This window comes from Bombina bombina, chromosome 1 (genome assembly GCF_027579735.1).
Source record: "Bombina bombina isolate aBomBom1 chromosome 1, aBomBom1.pri, whole genome shotgun sequence".
NCBI lineage: Eukaryota > Metazoa > Chordata > Amphibia > Anura > Bombinatoridae > Bombina > Bombina bombina.
Genome location: NC_069499.1, coordinates 1278506073 through 1278526061, shown reverse-complemented (window position 1 = coordinate 1278526061; position 19989 = coordinate 1278506073). Strand labels below are relative to the sequence as shown.

General features: G+C 38.6%; 1 protein-coding gene across 2 annotated transcripts in view; it reads right to left on the bottom strand.

Annotated features, from left to right (window-relative positions):
• The window catches only part of LOC128648600 (pyrethroid hydrolase Ces2e-like), a 193599-nt gene that overhangs the window by 118573 nt on the left and 55037 nt on the right, over positions 1-19989 (bottom strand). For both annotated transcript variants that reach the window (XM_053701374.1, XM_053701366.1), the window contains exon 2: positions 4098-4302. In XM_053701374.1, the coding sequence (XP_053557349.1) occupies positions 4098-4302 (205 nt within the window). The remainder of the gene's footprint in view (positions 1-4097; positions 4303-19989) is intronic.

Below are 19989 nucleotides of genomic sequence, written 5' to 3'. Positions count from 1 at the left end.
AGTGGTGAGAAAAACGGTATATAATATGTGTGGTTACAGTAAATGAGTAAGAGGAAAATTACAGCTAAACACAAACACTGCAGAAATGTAAAAATAGCCCTGGTCCTTAAGGGAAAGAAATTGAAAAATGGCCTTTGGTTCTTAAGGGGTTAAAAAAAAACTAGAAATTTGACTGTGAAATAATAGCAGTCAGTGGAGGGGGGTGGGATCGTGGGCGGAGATGTCCGGGGGCGCGCGTGCACGGGAGGGCGGGGGTGGCCGCGTGCACGGGGAGGGAGCGGGTGGGAACCGCTACACTACAGAAAAAGTTGGTGTAAAATTTTAAAAAAAAAAGGAATAAAAATAAAAAAAAAAAAGATCAGGCAGGTGGTGGGGGTTGGTCTGTGGGGGTAGGGAAGCTACACTACAGAAAAAAAAAATAAAAACAGAAAAAAACTACTTTTTTTTGCAAACTGGGTACTGGCAGACAGCAGCCAGTACCCATGATGGCCGCCAATAAGGCAGATGGGGAGGGTTAGAGAGCTGTTTTGGGAGGGATCAGGGAGGTTGGGGGCTAAGGGGGATGCTAACACCACAGCATATGTAAATATGCTATAAAAAATATTTTTTTTTTAAAAAAAAACCTTTTATTTTAGTACTGGCAGACTTTCTGCCAGTACTTAAGATGGAGGTGGAGAATTGTGGGGTGGGGGAGAGAAGGTAGCTGTTTGGGAGGGATCAGGGGGTCTTATGTGTCAGGTGGGAGGCTGATCTCTACACTAAAGCTAAAATTAACCCTGCAAGCTCCCTACAAACTACCTAATTGACCCCTTCACTGCTAGCCATAATACACGTATGATGCACAGCAACATTTAGCGGCCTTCTAATTACCAGAAAGCAACGCCAAAGTCATATATGTCTGCTATTTCTGAACAAAGGGAATCCCAGAGAAGCATTTACAACCATTTATGCCATAATTGCATAAGTTTGTAAATAATTTCGGTGAGAAACCTAAAGTTTGTGAAAAAGTGAACAATTTTTTTTTATTTGATTACATTTGGCGGTGAAATGGTGACATAAAATATACCAAAATGGGCCTAGATCAATACTTTGGGATGTCTTCTAAAAAAAAATATATACATGTTAAGGGATATTCAGGTATTCCTGACAGATATCAGGGTTCCAATGTAACTAGCGCTCATTTTGAAAAAAAGTGGTTTTGAAATAGCAAAGTGCTTCTTGTATTTATTTCCCTATAACTTGCAAAAAAAAAGCAAAGAATATGTTAACATTGGGTATTTCAAATCTCCGGACAAAATTTAGAAACTATTTAGCATGGTTGTTTTTTGGTGGTTGTAGATGTGTAACAGATTTTTCAGGGTCTGCCAGGGCACAGTGTCACACCAGTGCAACTCATATCTGGTATAACAGTAGTGTACATTAAAAAAAAAATACAATTTTGACTGTAATAGATTGAATAGCAGTTAGTTGTCTGCAAGTGTGTGTGTCAGGCCTACAGCGCGTCTACTCTGCCAACTTCTGCCAGTGCACAGTGCCACTCATATCTTATGTCACAGTAGCTTGCACGCATAGTACCACTAATCGAAAAAAAAAAAATGACAGGCAGAGGCAGGCCACCCTGCAGGGGCCGTTATGGTCATGGTACTGTGATTCCCTTTGGCCCTAGAATAATGCCCAGTGTTCAGAGGCCATGTACCCTGAATTCGAAAAGTTCTGAGGACATAGTTGACTGGCTAACACAGAACACCCAATCTTCTACAGCTTCCGCTCGGAACCTTGACGCACCATCCTCCTCCAGCTTAGCTTCGGGCACCTCTCAAGTTACCACTCGCCCGCCTGCCGCCACCACCAACACTAGCACCACAGCCGCTTCACTTGATCCGTCAGAGGAGTTATTCACACATCAGTTGGAAGAAATGAGTGAAGCACAACCATTATTGCCAGAGGATGTAGATAACAGGGATATGTCTCAGTCAGGCAGCATTACACACATGGACGTACGGTGTGATGATGATGATGTTGTACCCGCTGCAGGAGTTTGGTCTGTCACTGTGAAGCGGGCGTAACCTTACACTACCTGATTGATACAACATCATACCTGATGTTTTAAAGCACGTTATTCCAAACAATTTAGGAATATTAGGTGATTTATGCCCTTTATGGATTAAAACCAGACTCTGCATCAACTATGTAATTTTCCATGGGAGTTTTGCCATGGATCCCCCTTGAAACAGCTTTCCCATCACTATTGTGGCCAGAAAGAGTGCCTGTGGGTTTTAAAATTCGCCTGCCCATTGAAGTCAATGGGGGTTCGCCCGGTTTGCCGGTTCGCTAACTTTTGCGGGAGTTTGCGTTGGCCGTTCGCGAACCCAAATTTTTATGTACGTGACATCACTATATGTAAACTTATGAGCACAACTGTATATATATATATATATATATATGTGTGTGTACATACACACATAAACATACATTTCAATATAAAAGCATAGTTTTATGGATTAGACCTGAGTTGTTCAACATGCCCAAAGGAAGTCTATTATTTGAGGTATTTAGCACACCAGCACTACCCAATTTCCAGGTTTAGAGCACCCTATCATGCTGCAAATGTAGATGTTTCGGTGCGAGCCTTTAGGCTTGCTGGAAACAAAAGTTAAGAAGCAGCAATCATTAGACCGCTGCTCCTTAACTCATACGCCACCTCTGAGGTGGCGGACAGCAATCATCCCGATAAGATGCAATCTGGATGATTAACACCCCTTGCTAGTGGCCAATTGGCCGCAAATGTGCAGGGGGCGGCATTGCACAAAAATTTCACCAGAAATGCTTGTGCAGTGATAAATGCTGACAGCGTATACTGTCAGCATTTAGCGATGTTCGCCCAACAGTTGATAAATCTACCCCTAGGTGTTCACTTGAGCACTAATATTTTAGTCTTATCTTGTAATATGAGAGTAAAAAGGTAAGCTCTAAAGATTGCACTCTTGTGATGTTAGCACACCACAGCTCTAACATTTGCTCTACTTGTAATCTAGGCCTTTATTGGATAGCCATTTTACAGCAAACACAAAAAATGGATTGCATTGCTTGATCAGTTGTTTTGTTGACTCTTTAAGTTCCCATAGACAGATGTCTAACAGGCCTAATGAGTAATCTGGTCCCTTCCTAAAAACTTTTGTGGGTAAGAAACTGTTATTCTATTTATGTTGCCTGTTAATTAGGTAGGACATTTTATTTTAAAGTAATGTTGTGAATAGGGATGGGCGAATGTGTTTATATTCAAATTCGAATGTTAGAACGAATGTTATTGTAGAAATTCGATTTACATAATAGAATGTTGATAAGAACGAATAGAATAGTATTTACAGTTTTCGAATGTCACATTCAAATTCGAATGTCACTTTCGAATTCGAATATTACATTTATAAAACACAATTGTAGGCTAGAAACACTATTTCGAATTCGAATGTCACATTCGAATCGAATATCACATTCGAATTTGAATATTACATTTATAAAACACAGTATTAGACTAGAAATACTATTTTGAATTTGAATGTCACATTCAAATCGAATATCACATTCAAATCAAATATCACATTTGAATCGAATATCACATTTATTAAACACAGTTGTAAACTAGAAATACTATTTCGAATTCAGATGTCACATTCAAATTCAAATGTCACATTCAAATTTGAATATTTCATTTAAACACAGTATTAGACTAGAAATACTATTTCAAATTCGAATGAAGCATTCGAATTCGAATATTAAATTTATTAAACACAGTTGTAGACTAGAAATACTATTTAGAATTTGAATGTCACATTCGAATTTGAATATTACATTTCAAAATTGAATGAATGAATACATAGCTAAACATTCTATTATTCTAACGAATATTTTCGAATTTTATTGAAAAATTAGAAAACGAAAATTCGAAAATAGAATGCTAGAATGCTATATAAACATTCGAAATTCCATTAGAACGAACAAATGTATAAAAATTTGTTTTAAATTTCGAATTTTTAGAAATATTCGCCCATCCCCAGTTGTGAATGGATCTTAAAACATTGCTTTTCTTAGCGACTTACAAGGGTGGATGCCGTGTTGCATCTAGGATGGAGTTCCATGGTTCTACTGGTTGAGGAGGTGCAAATCTTAATGATCCAACTGGAGCTTTTGCAAAAGGGATTCCAAGAAAAGCATCCACTGCTTGATCTGTCTCTTTCACATGAACTATTTTCCCTCGTAACTGTCCATACTTGATTTCCAGTAATGGATTTGTATCTGCTTGCACTGAAATGAATGTAGCATAAACTTGGGTATTAAGGGTTAAAAAATAAATAGAGACAAGTTATTCAACATAAATTCTACTTTATCACTGAAGCAATTGTGAAAAAGAAAACGTATCATACGTTATACCTCATTTTTTCTTTATTTAAAACTGCGTTGTGAGCATTTACCATTCAGATCCCATACTTTCATTGTTGTGATTAAAAAACATCATCATTGCTTCATTTACTTCATTGTGATCTTATGGAATTTTGTGATAATCTTGCAAGAGGAAAAAAAGTGACTGTTCCTACATTTGCTAAATGCACATCCCTTAATTGCTAGCTATGGTACAAGCAAACTGAATGCTTAATGTCCATATACAAAGGGGTGTGGTTACTATGGAAATTGTGAGGCTCACTTTCTTAATCCCTTCTGACCAAGATTACCCTAGCACCCAATGAACCCCAACTTAACCCTATAGTGCAACTCTCATCACCCAAGAAACTTTGTACACTACATCCCCAGAGTAAATCTCAATAGCACTAAAGAGAGCCCTGTATCACAATAGCTTCAATATGCTGCTTTTTTTGTTCTGGACTCCCAGCTCATTAACCCTTACTTCATCATCATAAATACATTAACCTTTACAGTGACTCTCCCACACACCACATAAACCTTAACAGAAATAGTTTACACTGCTATTTAACCCCTACTAACCAGTGTTGCACTGCCACATTATATTTTCTTTGAGTTCCCTCATCATATTAATTCTAGCTGCACAGTCCCCATTACATCAACCTTAACCACATTATCCTCCACCTAAATAATCCCCTATTGGCAAGACTCCTTTATCACACAGTGGACACCATTTATAAATCTCCAGTGTAATACCACTACAACGTTCAAAAAAACCTACTACACTACTTTTTGTCGTTGTTCAACCCTTACTCAGAAAGTATCTCTTTGAAAGTGACATGATATCTAAATGTTGAAGCACATGGAAGTGATGCAGCATAGCTGTAAAAAGCTGACTAGAAAATATCACCAAGGGGGTCCTGGTGATTAGGGATGGTCCAAAAGTCCAATTTGTTTGGTCAAACAAAATAGTCCTGTGGGCATTTGTTTCGGAAAAAGGAATGTCGATAAGGACAGAAACCCCCTTAAAATTTTGTTAATTCCTTCCGAGTTTCAAATAGTACTTTTGTTTTGAGGTGTTCAAAATTAAATCTAATATCCACATTCAAAATTTTTAATATAATATTCGCTTTAACAAATATTGTTCAGAAGTTCAATAGTTCATGTAAGGAAGTTAGTAAAATTATACATAATAGATAGCAATATATTGATTCACATTTTTCCATTTTGAATATTACATAATTTAAATATTACATTTAAAAAAAGCATTAGAAAAACTATTACATTAAACAAATTTTAGAATGTTGTACAAACATTGAAATTCAGAAAGAACGAATGCGTTTAAAATTAGTTTAATTTTTATAATGTTGTAAAACACTCACCCATTCCTACTGGTGATGGCAAGGGTTGGTGTATTCATGTTTTGTGTGTTTAACATATTGTTTTAGAGGCTATAGCAGAAAAAAGCTATTATCACCAGTATAAAGTGTTAATTGGGCAAGGAACTCCCCTGATCGCTTTTTTTTGTGGTTTAGAACTTTGGACAGCACTTTTTTTATTGGTGGACGAATTTATCCACTAATCAGCAAGAACAACCCAGTTGTTCACCCAAAAATGGGCCGCATCTAAACTTATATTCTTGCATTTCAAATAAAGATACCAAGAGAATGATAAAAATTTGATAATAGGAGTAAATTAGAAAGCTGCTTAAAATGTCATGCTCTATCTGAATCACAAAAGAAAAAATTTGGGTTCAGTGTCCCTTTAACTTGTGGCATTGAGTTGTAGTATATGGATAGGAACTTATGCATTAAACTCAATGCATCCCGTCCATCCCTCTTTACCTGTACTAAGAGCACTTAATTAAAACATTGACTACCACTTAAAGAAGTATTCCAGGTTAAAACTATATGCACTACTATTTATTGAAAGAATTTAATTTTAAAATAATCCTTTTTAATTTTCTTCTATTAGGTTTTAACCACATGGGGGACGATTTATCAAGGCCTGAGTGCTGCTATATGCAGCTGTTTCCGCGCGAGCCTTTAGGCTCGCCGGAAACAGGAGTTAAGAGACAGCGGTCTTAAAACCGCTGCTCCTTAACTCGTCCCCCATCTCTGAGGCGGCGGGACAGCAAATCCGCCCGAACGGATACCATTGGGTTTGATTGACACCCCCTGCTAGCAGCCGATTGACCGAGAATGTGCAGGAGGCTGTATTACACAAGCATTTCGCTAGAATTGCTTGTGCAATGATAAATGCCAACAGCGTATGCTGTTGGCATTTATCGATGTGCGGAGGACATGATCCGCTATAGCGGATTATTTCCGCCTGCACAATGGTAAATCTACCCTTTAAAGTGGTTTGAATAAAAAAGGCAAAGTTCTGTTGTGCCTCTCCAGTTAGTTATATATCGAATTAGCCAATCAGAAGTAAGGATACAAATTTGCTGCATCCTGTGGAGCTGCAGGGGAGTGTTTTTATTAAAGCATTTTGAAGAGCTTGAGCAAAGTACAAGAAGGAAATTTGTATAAAAATAAAGTGGAATGCGACGATAAGTTAAAGGACATGATACCCAATCATTGAAGCACTTAAAAGCAATGCAGCATATCTGTAAAAAAGCTGACACGAATATATCACCTAAACATCTCTATGTGAACATAGGAAGTTATTTTACCTCAAAATTTCCTCAGTAGCCATATTCCATTAAACAGTGACTTTAAACAGCCAATCAGGATGCACGTGCATTACAGAAAATAGTTTAAATTACACACAGCTCACTGTTGTTTTTAGTGGGTACAACTGGCCTAGTGCCTATGTAGCAACTCAACAGTGGTGTAGGCAATTGATAATTTTCCAAAACTTGTAGCTGTTATATTTTTTACTAATAAAACATACAATTAGTTGGCTTAGATGGATAACAATATGCATTCCTGTGAGAACACACAGAAAAATGTTGATAGAGAAAAGGCAGGGGAAGCAGCAGCCACTTCAAAGAAATATGTGGTGAGGTCACAAAGGCCGGTGCCAATGTAGCTGCAAGTGAGCTAAGATAGAGGGGTTTGAATAACTCCCCTTCATCCAGTTCCCCTGCATCTACAGCACTCATTAAAGGCACAAGAGTAATCTTAGAAGAAGACCCCTCATTTGAAAGAGAATGGCCCCCAAAAATGCAAAAGGTAATAAAAGTCAGAACAATGTTTTTTTTTTTTTTATAGGGAAGAGATATTTAGGCACACATAAATAAAAATTTGAAATGTATCTTTTTTTCTAAAGTGGGCAAGTCTCTTTCTCTTTGTCTGTAAAATGTATTTTATTTCTAATCTGGAACAAAGGGGACTCTCTGTTTTTTATTACAACCTCCAAAGTCCTGTATGAACATATTTTCCAAATTTGGATTCTCTTAGTAACAATTTAGGACTAGATTACAAATGGCGGGCTAACTGTTGTGCGAGAACGATAAGGGGTTTTTCACAGCTCTTCGAGGATTTGAAGTATCGTGTGTATAACAAGTTAAAAGTGAACGCTTTTACAATTGAATTTAGTGCGCACCAGGATATACGTCAGTGAAAGAAGTTGCAGAAAACACATCAAAATACATTCAAAAGTACAGTTACACTCATAATAACACTGTTTAATAACAATTATTAAAAAAATATTGCACATAAAAGTTATTTGGCCTTAAACATATGAAGTCTCAAGCATGCAAAGGGTTTTAACATAGAGCTACATAAATATACATGTCTAAATAAATGTTTGTATATATGTATATCTATCTATCTATCTATCTATCTATCTATCTATTTATTTATATGTGTGTATTTGTATGTGTATATCATTATTTACAGACATATATACACATATAGAGCTACATAAATATACATGTCTAAATAAATGTTTGTATATATGTATATCTATCTATCTATCTATCTATTTATTTATATGTGTGTATTTGTATGTGTATATCATTATTTACAGACATATATACACATATAGAGCTACATAAATATACATGTCTAAATAAATGTTTGTATATATGTATATCTATCTATCTATCTATCTATCTATTTATATGTGTGTATTTGTATGTGTATATAATTATTTACAAACATATATACACATGTAAACACATAAATACACATGTACACACATAAAAACATACAGTCATGGCCGAAAATATTGGCACCCCTGCATTTCTGTCTGATAATGCACCACTTCGCCCAGAAAATTGTTGCAATTACAAATGTTTAGCCATTCTTGTGTTTATTTCTTTTGTTTGTATGGGTATGACACAAAAAAAGTGGAGAAAAAAAAAGCCAAATCTGACACATTCCATGCAAAACTCCAAAAATGAACTGGACAAAATTATTGGCACCTTCTCAAAATTATAAGAAATAATTGCATTCCAAGTTTGTGATGCTCCTGTAATTTGTAATTAAACTCACCTGTATCAATTAACAGGTGCTGACAATATAGAAATCACACCGGCAACCAGTTAAAATGGTGAAAAATGTACTCAACCTTTCAGTTGTGTGTCTGTGTGCCATACTGAGCATGGAGAAGAGAAAGAGCAGCAAAGAATTGTCTGAGGATTTGAGAACAAAAATTGTAGAAAAGCATGGACAATCTCAAGGCTACAAGTCCATCGCCAGAGATCTTAATGTTCCTGTGTCCACTGTGCGCAATATTGTCAAGAAGTTTACAGCCCATAGCACTGTAGCTAATCTCCCTGGATGTGGACGAAAAAGAAAAATTGATCAAAGATTGCAACAAAGGATTGTTCGAATGGTGGATAAAGAACCTCAATCAACTTCCAGACAGATTCAAGCTGACCTTCAGGCATAGGATACACTATACCTCGCCATCTGAATGAAAGGGGAGGCTATGGTAGGAGACCCAGGAGGACCCCACTGCTGACACAGAAACATAAAAAAGCCAGATTGGAGTTTGCCAAAACTTACCTGAGGAAGCCAAAATCCTTTTGGGAGAATGTATTTGGACAGATGAAACAAGATTACAGCTTTTTGGTAAAGCTCATAATTCAACTGTTTTCAGAAAAAGAAATGAGGCTTTTAAAGAAAATAATACAGTCCCTACAGTCAAACATGGTGGAGGTTCACTGATGTTTTGGGGTTGCTTTGCTGCTTCAGGCACTGAATGTCTGTACTGTGTGCATGGCATTATGAAATCTGAAGACTACCAAAGAATACTGTTGTGCAATGTAGGGCCCAATACCAGACAGTTGGGTCCCCTTAAGAGGTTATGGGTTTAACAGCAGAACAATGACCCAAAGCACACACCAAAAAGCACCCATAAATGGTTTAAGTGCTGGACAGTAATGAGCTTGCCAGCAATAAGTCCAGATCTCAATGTCATAGAGCACTTGTAGAAAGATCTCAAAACAGCAGTTGGGAAAAGGAACCCTTCCCATCTGAGAGACCTGGAGCAGTTGGCGAATGAAGAGTGGTCCAAAATTCCAGTAGACAGGTGTAAGAAACTCATTGATGGTTAAAGGAAGTGATTGATTTCAGGTATTTTTTCCAAGGGGTGTGATACCAAATATTAAATTGAGGGTGCCAATAATTTTGTCCAGTCCATTTTTTGAGTTTTGCGTGAAATGTGTCAGATTTGGCTTTTTTCTTTCTACTTTTTTGTGTCATACCAATACATCCAAAAGAAACAAACATGAGAATGCCTAAACATTTGAAATTGCAACAATTTTCTGGGTGAAGTGGTGCCAATATTTTTGGCCATGACTGTATATATAAGTGCATTGGAGCCCTTTGCAGTCAAGTAGCTAAAAATATGTAATATCATATTTATGCAATGTTAATTCATATTTGATAAAGTGTTATAGTGTGTATTTACTATAAATATTTCACATTCAAGTATACTTCACATAGGGGAATTTGTTCTAAGTATTTTTAAATAGGTATACCTATATATAATTATATATATATATATATATATATATATATACATTATATATATATATATATATATAAGACATCATATATATATACAGTATATACTGCAGATATTTATGAATAAATAATACATATTCAGCTTTGTGAAGAACATTGTAATGTGAAACATTAATATTTCATGTCGGGTTAGCGCACTTGAGTAAACGTGATCAGGTTTGCGCATAAGGGTCCACTTTTTACGCTCCTTTGAAGTGTATGGGGGAAAACATTAATGTGGTTGCAATATTAGATGTTCAGATTTTTGCATGCGTCTGGTTAACGCTCATTCAAAATGTTTTACTTTCAACTTGTAATACATCTGCTACCCAGTTCTATGTGGCTTTTTTTCTCAGAGGCAATGATGTGGTAGGAAGGGATTCCAAGGACATTTACATAAGATGCATAATAGGAGCAAATTAGAAAATTGCTTAAAATTGCATGCTCTATCTGAATCATGAAATATAACATTTGGGTTTCATATCCCTTTAACACATCTTTAAATAACAATCAAGTTACTGCAATACTGTTTGTCTACTTCTGAAGTAAATGTTTTACATCATTATCCCATGTTAATCTATTTTCATAGGACCTTGCACATATTTACTTGTTCAGCTTGCATCATAAAGGTTCATATCACTTTGATATTGCTTTATTTTTACTTTGTATTGCAGGTCATAGTTCTTTGGATAGTACTGCTTGTTGTAAGAGTTATCATTTTACAGCTGATAGAGGTAATGTGTAAATGCATTTTGCACAGGTACATTCTACAATACGACAATAGCCTTAGAACATGTGCAATCATTTTGTTATGGATGCACATTCATTCACAAAACACGAATCTTCGCCTTGTTTCCACAAAATCATTATCTGAACGAAGGCAGCATGAAAATGAAGGAAAACAAATGAATAATAAGTTCCTTAGTATTCATTCATTTCCTTTAAATAATCGCAGTACTTTAGCGCACTAAAGAACAGTGCTATTACCATTGTTTTCTTCATAGTTAATTCCATTGTCTTCTTCACACGCTAATAGGAGGCTTAGCGTGGCAGCTCTAAAGAATTAAACTATTAACCCCTAAACCTAACACCCCCCTAACTTTAAATTAAAATTACGATATAACTATATTTAAATACATAAAAGCTTACCTGTGAAATAAAAATAAACCTACCATTAAACTATAAATTAACCTAACCTTACTATTCTAATAAAATAAAAAAATACTACCAATTAAAAAATCTAAATTACAAATTTAAAAAAACCTAACACTACGAGAAAAATTAAAAAATCAAAAATTACAAAAAATATTAAACACAAAATTACGAACAATAAAAAACAGTTTAATAGTTTAATTTAGTGTTTTGCGATGTGGGGGCCCGGCGGTTTAGGGGTTAATAGGTTTATTTAGTTGCAGAGATGTGGGAGGCTGGAGGTTTAGGGGTTAATAGCTTTATTATAGTGTCGGCGATGTTGGGGAGTGGCGGATTATGGGTTAATAGCTTTATTATAGTTGCGGCGATGGCGGGGAGCGGCGGATTAGGGGTTAATAGCTTTTATTAGTGTCAGTGATGTCAGGAGCGGCATATTAGGGGTTAATAACTTTATTAAGGTGTCAGCGATGTCGGGGGGGGTGAATTAGGGGTGTTTATGTTAGGATGTTAGGTTTAAAAGTAACCTTTTTTCACAATAGACATCAATGGGGCTGCGTTACAGAGATTTTTCATTCCACACTTCAGTTTTTTTTCTAACACTCTCTCCCCATTGATGTCTATGGGGGAAAGCGTGCACGTCAAAGCAACCCTTGGATTTTGTGTGTTATGGAGCTTAATGCCACCATATCGCACGCACATGGAGGCTTTTCAGTAACTCCTAATGGCAGTGCTATAGAGACTGAAATAATGCAACTTTTTGGCATTAGTTTTGCACCCTGTTTAGCGCAAAACTCGTAATCTAGGTGAATATGAATAAAGTACAAAACAAGCTATATAAATATTTAAATGTATTTAAAATTAACCAAATTGAGATATACACACAATATTATTGGAAAACTAAATATTGACCAGAATGAATTAAATGTCAAATATTACAGTTCTGTGCATGTGGTGAGACCTAATCTGCATGGGGTAATTTGTATTTATGGAAAATAGTCAAGTGGAGTGTATCCTCTAACTAGGATTGGTCTCTTGCTTATTAGGGGGCAAAGCCAATGCGTAGATGATGGTGTACCAGTTTTAATATGGGTATAGTTTATCCTTAGCATCTTTATTGGAGTCCCAGGGTGTTTGGAGTCATGGGGTGTTTGGGTGGGGCCAATGTGTGTGTTGCCATCGGCTCTGTTATCTAAGTGATTCCAGGTTTCCTCCCCTCTTGTTGTGTTTAAGGGTTTAATGTCCCTACACAGTTGATGGAGACTTAGCTAAATGGCCATATTCCGGTGTTCGTCCACTGGATGGGTGGGGCTTACCGGACTTGTCACTTTTTTGATTGGATGCATATGATATTTAATGGGAGGAGTTGGAAGATATTTATTTTTGTATAGTTGTGGAGCAGGTGCGTGGAACTCTTTTTTATTCTTATTGTGCTACATTGTAGTCACTAATGAGCAATCACTACCCAGGTGCTTAACCAAAATTGGGCTGGCTCGTAAGCTTACATTTGTGCTTTTCAAATAAAGACACTAAGAGAACAAAGGCAATTTGATAATAGGAGTAAATTAGAAAGTTAATTAAAATTGCATGCTCTATTTGAAAAAATTGGTTTTCATATCCCTTTAAAGGATGACTCCAAGGGCAAATATGACTCCTTTTTATCTATTCTAACAGGACTTCTCCTGCTTGATGTGCTGTGACAGGAAGTAATGGACACTGCATAAATGTAGTGTAAAAATAGAAATAAGAGGTCAAATCCATTTACAATGAGGAATACAATATATTTGGTAGGGTACCAGGAACCAGACAGAGATGTGAAATGCTAAATTAATCACACCTTTATAAAAAATAGCAGAAAATTATAACAAGCCCAAAAGCCAAATAGCAAGCCAGGAGTCAAAGCCAGAGCGGGTAGTCAGGCAAGCTGGGTCAGGAACCAAAGCAGGTAGTCAGACAACTTGGGATCAGGAACACGAAGATCAGTGAAGTCAGGAACAAGCCAGGGATCAGGAACCAGAAGGGATGTCAAACAAGCAAGACAATACAGGGGTCAGGAACACAGGAACTCACAGAGAAGTCAGAGACATCGCAAGGGCAAAGGCAGACTGAACTGAGGCATTTAAATAGTAAGTGATGACATCATCATTCTGGGACTGCAACCTGTCTCTCCCTGATGGTTTTCTCCAGTTTGGCCATAAGAGGGAGCCTGGGTGTAGTGAGCAGTGTTACACACTCTGCTTCAGGCAAGGAGAAAACACAGGTGAGAGAAATGGCAGCCATAACAAAAAGCTGCAAAAAACAAGCGAAGTCAGGTGAAACACTGATACTACCCTCCCCTCAACAACCCCTCCCTTGCAGGAGGATAAAAGGCTTATCAGGGTAAAGGGCATGGAAGGCAAGGAGGATGGAAGGAGCATGAATGCCAGCGGAGAGAACCCAAGAATGCTCCTCTGGACTGTAACTCTTCCAGTGATCCTAATACTGTATTCGACCTCTGGACATACGAGAGTCAATAATGCTGCTGACCTCATATTCTTCATGGTTGTCAATAGAAATAGGATGGGACGAGGCAACACAGTGGTAAGCTAATTGCAAATTAATGGGTTTCAAATGGAGATGTGAAACACATTGGAGATACGCATGGTAAGAGGAAGGTCAAGAGCGTAGGCAACCAGATTGACCCGTCAGAGTACTCGAAAAGGCCCAACATAATGAGAAGCCAGTTTATTGTAAGGCACACGAAGGTTCAACTTGCAGGAGCACAGCCAAACCCTTTCTTGTACCTGGTAGGTAGGTGCAGTTAGACGCCTATGGTCTGCCTGGAACTTTTGGCCCTGCATCGACTGAATAAGGCAATCCTGAACTTGCACCCAAGTGTAACAGAGTTCCTGCAGTTGCTCCTCCAAAGCGGGAATACCCTGTGGCAAAAATGTATTCGGCAACATGGCTGGCTTAAACCCATAGTTCTCCATAAAAGGGGACATGTGGGATATATAGCACTATTTCGAGCGAACTCCGTCAAAGTTAACAGGTCAGACCAGTTATTGTGGTGATCTGAGACATAGTAATGGAGGAACTGTTCCTCAGCTTGGTTTAACGAATCAGAAGCCTCATTAGATTGAAGGTGATAGGCCAAGGGGAAGGAAAGCTGGATCCCCATTTAGGCACAAAAGAAAGCCAAAATCTAAAGACAAACTAGCTTCCCCAGTCTGAGACTATCTCCTTGGGTAACCCATGTAAATGGAAGACCTCCCGGGCAAACATTGAAGCAAGCTTCTGAGCAGTAGGCAGCTTCTTCAAGGGAATGTGGCATTTTGGAAAAACGGTCTACAACCATCAAGATAACAGCATTGACACTGGAAAAAGGAAAGTTGACAATGAAGTCCATGGATAGATGTGTCCAAGGATGCTCACCATTAGCAATAGGTTGGAGAAGGCCCACAGGAAGACATCGAAGAGTCTTATTCTGTGCACAGACTGAGCAGGATGCAACATACGCAGAAACCTCAGAATGAAGACCTGGCCACCATTATTGTTGATAGACAAACCAAATAATTTGGTTCTTACCTGGGTAACCTGCGACTTTAGGCTAGTGGTAAGTTTGCAATAGTTTGGTGCAAAGGTTCACAGGTACAAAGCACTTGCCACTAGGTTTCTCTGGAGGGGCATTGATTTGTGCGGCCAGGATCTCCTCCCCCAAGGGAGAAGTCAAATTGGTACATACGGTGGCCAAAATATGGTCAGGAGGTATAACAGGAGTGGGAACAGACACCTCTTTGGACAGAGGCTAAAATTGACAAGAGAGGGCATCAGACCTAACATTCTTACTACCAGGCAGGTAGGAAACCATGTAATTGAATCGAGACAAAAAAGCACCCATCTGGCCTTTCTAGGCATCATACATTTAGTTTGTGAAAGGCAAGTCAAATTCTTGTGGTCAATGAGGATAAGCACCGGTATGCTAGTACCTTCGAGAAGGTGCCTCCATTCCTTTCATGACAAAATTATGGCCAGTAATTCCCTTTTAAACAATTTCGTAGTTGCATTCCACTGGGGTCAATTTCTTAGAGAAGAAACCACACAGATGCTGTGACCCTCAGGCGTAGGATGTTAAGACATGAGGGAGCTTACTCCTGTCTCAGATGCATCGACCTCTAGAATGAAAGGCATAGCAGGGTAAGGATGAGCCAGAACCGGGGTGGCAGCAAAGGCAGTTTTAGACTCTCAAAGGTCTTAATTGCAGAAGGAGACCAATGGTCATGTCCATGATAGGTTTGACCAAGGAAGAAAAGTGTTTAATAAACTTCCTATAGTAATTGGCAAAGCCTAAAAAATGTTGAATGGCCTAATGACCAACTGGGTGAGGCCAATGAAGAACTACAGATAACTTGCCAGGATCCTTGGAGAACCCTGCTGCAGAAATTACATAACCTAGGAAAGTGACTTGAGTTTGCAAAACAGGCCATTCTCATGTAGTTTCTGAACTACCCGTGTGACATCAGAACAGTGAGCCTCAAGTGCGGGTAAGTATTTAAGGATGCTATCTAAGTACACCACTACACACTGTTGCCACATATCTCGTAGGACATCATTAATGAACTCCTGGAAAACAGCAGGAGCATTGCAACATATCTCATAGGACATCATAAATAAACTCCTGGAAAACAGCAGGAGCATTGAAACATATCTCATAGGACATCATTAATAATCTTCTGGAAAACAGAATATGCATTCCTCACAAAATAGCTTATGTCGTTTAACCTTAATAGGTGTGCATACAAAATGATTGTCCTCATTTTTGTCCCTTTTATAAGCAAACCGGACCACTCTTGAATCCTCTGTAACAGCAAATAAGGATTGATTTAGGGAAATTATAAAGGTATTACAGCATATATATTTATGTAAACATGAAAAAATTAAAAATTAATCAAAGGCCAGGGGGCATATTTAACAATGTGCGAGCAGACATGATACGAAGTAGCGTATCATGTTTGCTGCACATCGATAAATGCAGACAGCATACGCTGTCACGATTCAGATAGAACACACAATTTTAATCAACTTAACACAATACGCAATGCCGCCCCTGTAGATTTGCTGCCAATCGGTCGCTAGCAGGGGGTGTCAATCAACCCGATTGTATTTGCCGCCTCAGAGCAGGCGGACAAGTTATGGAGCAGCAGTTTTTAGACTGCTGCTTTATAACAAGGGGCATCAAGCTCCATATGGAGCTTGATAAATATGCCCCTAAAACTGTATTCGTGTCTCAAATTATTATGTTGTAAACAGCGTACCAGAAACAGATAATTCCTAGATATAAATAGATAAATAGGCAGTACCTTGAGAGATGGGGAGGTTATGGAGGTGAATCATACACAAGGAGAGAAACTGCTATAGCATTGGGAAAAGTAGAGAATCCAGGCCTATGGGTAAAGTATCAAAGGTGATCTGTAGGTTAATATCTCTATGTGCTGAACAGGGGCATTATTGGGGAGTAATGCTTGCTTATAAAGTAATAGATGTGGTAGTTTCATATTATGTTAGGAGATGTAGCACCCTAAAGGTGCTGAGAAGGGTGTAAACTGATTATTCACTATGATAAGCTATGCTGTAGAATTAGTGTTATGGTATATTTTAGTGTGTTATGTTGTGTGGGGCACTCCGAACCAAGCGTGCTGTGGGAGTCAGAATGGTTTGTTGGGCTAGAGCAAATTGATCCATGCAGTGATCCTGTTCCTCCATCCTGGAAATGATGGTGCGCAAAGGTAGATTATTAGCATTGACAGGATTCATGGCCCTTGTGCAATACCAGGGTACCAGGAACCAGACAGAGACATGAAATACTAAATTAATCACACCTTTATTAAAAAATAACAAAAAATTATTATAAGCCCAAAAGTCATATAACAAGCCAGGAGTCAAAGCCAGAGTGGGTAGTAAGACAAGCAGGGGTCAGGAACCAAAGCGAGTAGTGAGACAAACCGGGATAAGGAATAAGAAGATCAGCAAAGTCAGGAAAAAGCCATGAATCAGGAACCAGAAGGGACGTCAAACAAGCCAGGTAATACACGGAGCCAGGAACACAGGAACTCACAGAGAAGTCAGAGACAACACAAGGACAAAGGCAGACTGAACTGAGGCGCTTAACCCCTTAATGACCGCAGCACTTTTCCATTTTCTGTCCGTTTGGGACCAAGGCTATTTTTACATTTCTACGGTGTTTGTGTTTAGCTGTAATTTTCCTCTTACTCATTTACTGTACCCACACATATTATATACCGTTTTTCTCGCCATTAAGTGGACTTTCTAAAGATACCATTATTTTCATCATATCTTATAATTTACTATAAAAAAAACTTATATAATATGAGGAAAAAATGGAAAAAAACACACTTTTTCTAACTTTGACCCCCAAAATCTGTTACACATCTACAACCACCAAAAAACACCCATGCTAAATAGTTTATAAATTTTGTCCTGAGTTTAGAAGTACCCAATGTTTACAGGTTCTTTGCTTTTTTTTCAAGTTATAGGGCCATAAATACAAGTAGCACTTTGCTATTTCCAAACCCCTTTTTTTCAAAATTAGCGCTAGTTACATTTGAACACTAATATCTTTCAGGAATCCCTGAATATCCCCTGACATGTATATATATTTTTTTAGAAGACACCCCAAAGTATTGATCTAGGCCAATTTTGGTATATTTCATGCCACCATTTCACCGCCAAATGCAATCAAATAAAGAAAATCGTTCACTTTTTCACAATTTTTTTCACAAACTTTAGGTTTCTCAATGAAATTATTTACAAACAAATTGTGCAATTATGGCATAAATGGTTGTAAATTATTCTCTGGGATCCCCTTTGTTCAGAAATAGCAGACATGTATGGCTTTTGTTGTTGCTTTTTGGTAATTAGAAGGACGCTAAATGCCACTGCGCACCACACGTGTATTATGCCCAGCAGTGAAGGGGTTAATTAGGGAGCATGTAGGGAGCTTCTAGGGTTAATTTTAGCTTTAGTGTAGTGTAGTAGACAACCCAAAGTATTGATCTAGGCCAATTTTGGTATATTTCATGCCACCATTTCACCGCCAGATGCGATCAAATTAAAAAAAACGTTAAATTTTTCACAATTTTAGGTTTCTCACTGAAATCATTTACAAGCAGCTTGAGCAATTATGTCACAAATGGTTGTAAATGCTTCTCTGGGATCCCCTTTGTTCAGAAATAGCAGACATATATGACTTTGGCATTGCTTTTTGGTAATTAGAAGGCCGCTAAATGCCGCTGCGCATCACACGTGTATTATGTCTAGCAGTGAAGGGGTTAATTAGGTAGCTTGTAGGGAGCTTGCAGGGTTAATTTTAGCTTTAGTGTAGAGATCAGCCTCCCACCTGACACATCACACCCCCTTATCCCTCCCAAACAGCTCCCTTCCCTCCCCCACCCCACAATTGTCCCCGCCATCTTAAGTACTGGCAGAATGTCTGCCAGTACAAAAATAAAGGGAATCTTTGTTGTTTTTTTAAAAAAAAATTGTATAGCCTATTTACATATGCTGCTGTTTAGGATCCCCCTTAGCCCCCAACCTCCCTGATCCCCCCTCAAACATCTCTCTAACCATCCCCCTTTGCCTTTTTGGTGGCCATCTTGGGTACTGGCAGCTATCTGCCAGTACCCAATTTGAAGAAAAAAATGTATTTTTTTTTATTTTTCCCCAGTTTTTTTTCTGTAGTGTAGCTTCCCTCCCACATACCAACCCAACACCCCCTGATTTTGCTTTTTATTTTTATTATTATTAGGTTTTAGAACCCTGATTAGCAAATCCTATGGTGCATATTTTCTGTAGTGTAGCGGTTCCCACCCGCTCCCTCCCATGCACGCACCCGCCCCCTCCCTATCGTGCACGCGCGCGCGTCCGTGCGTGCCCCCCGGTCATCCCCGCCCACGATCCCGCCCCCCCTCGACATCACTGGGCCCATCGATGGCCGCCACCCACCTCCCACGTCGGCTCCCACACACCAACGATACCGGCCATCGATGTCCGGTGCAGAGAGGGCCACAGAGTGGCTCTCTCTGCATCGGATGGCCATACATGGTTATTGCAGGATGCCTCCATATTGAGGCATCACTGCAATAACCGGAAAGCAGCTGGAAGCGAGCAGGATTGCTTCCAGCTGCTTTCCACACCGAGGACTTGCAGGGTACGTCCTCAGGCGTTAACTGCCTTTTTTTTGAGGACGTACCCTGCACATGCTCGGTCATTAAGGGGTTAAATTGTAAGTGATGACATCATCATTCTGGGACTGATACCTGTCTCTCACTGATGAATTTCTCCAGTTTGGACATAAGAGGAGCCTGAGTGTAGTGGGATAGAGACATCCCAATACATAGCTGGGTCCTGTTGTCAGGAGGTCCCTTTATAGTGAGCTTGGTTCATTTATCCTGGCGCAGTCAAT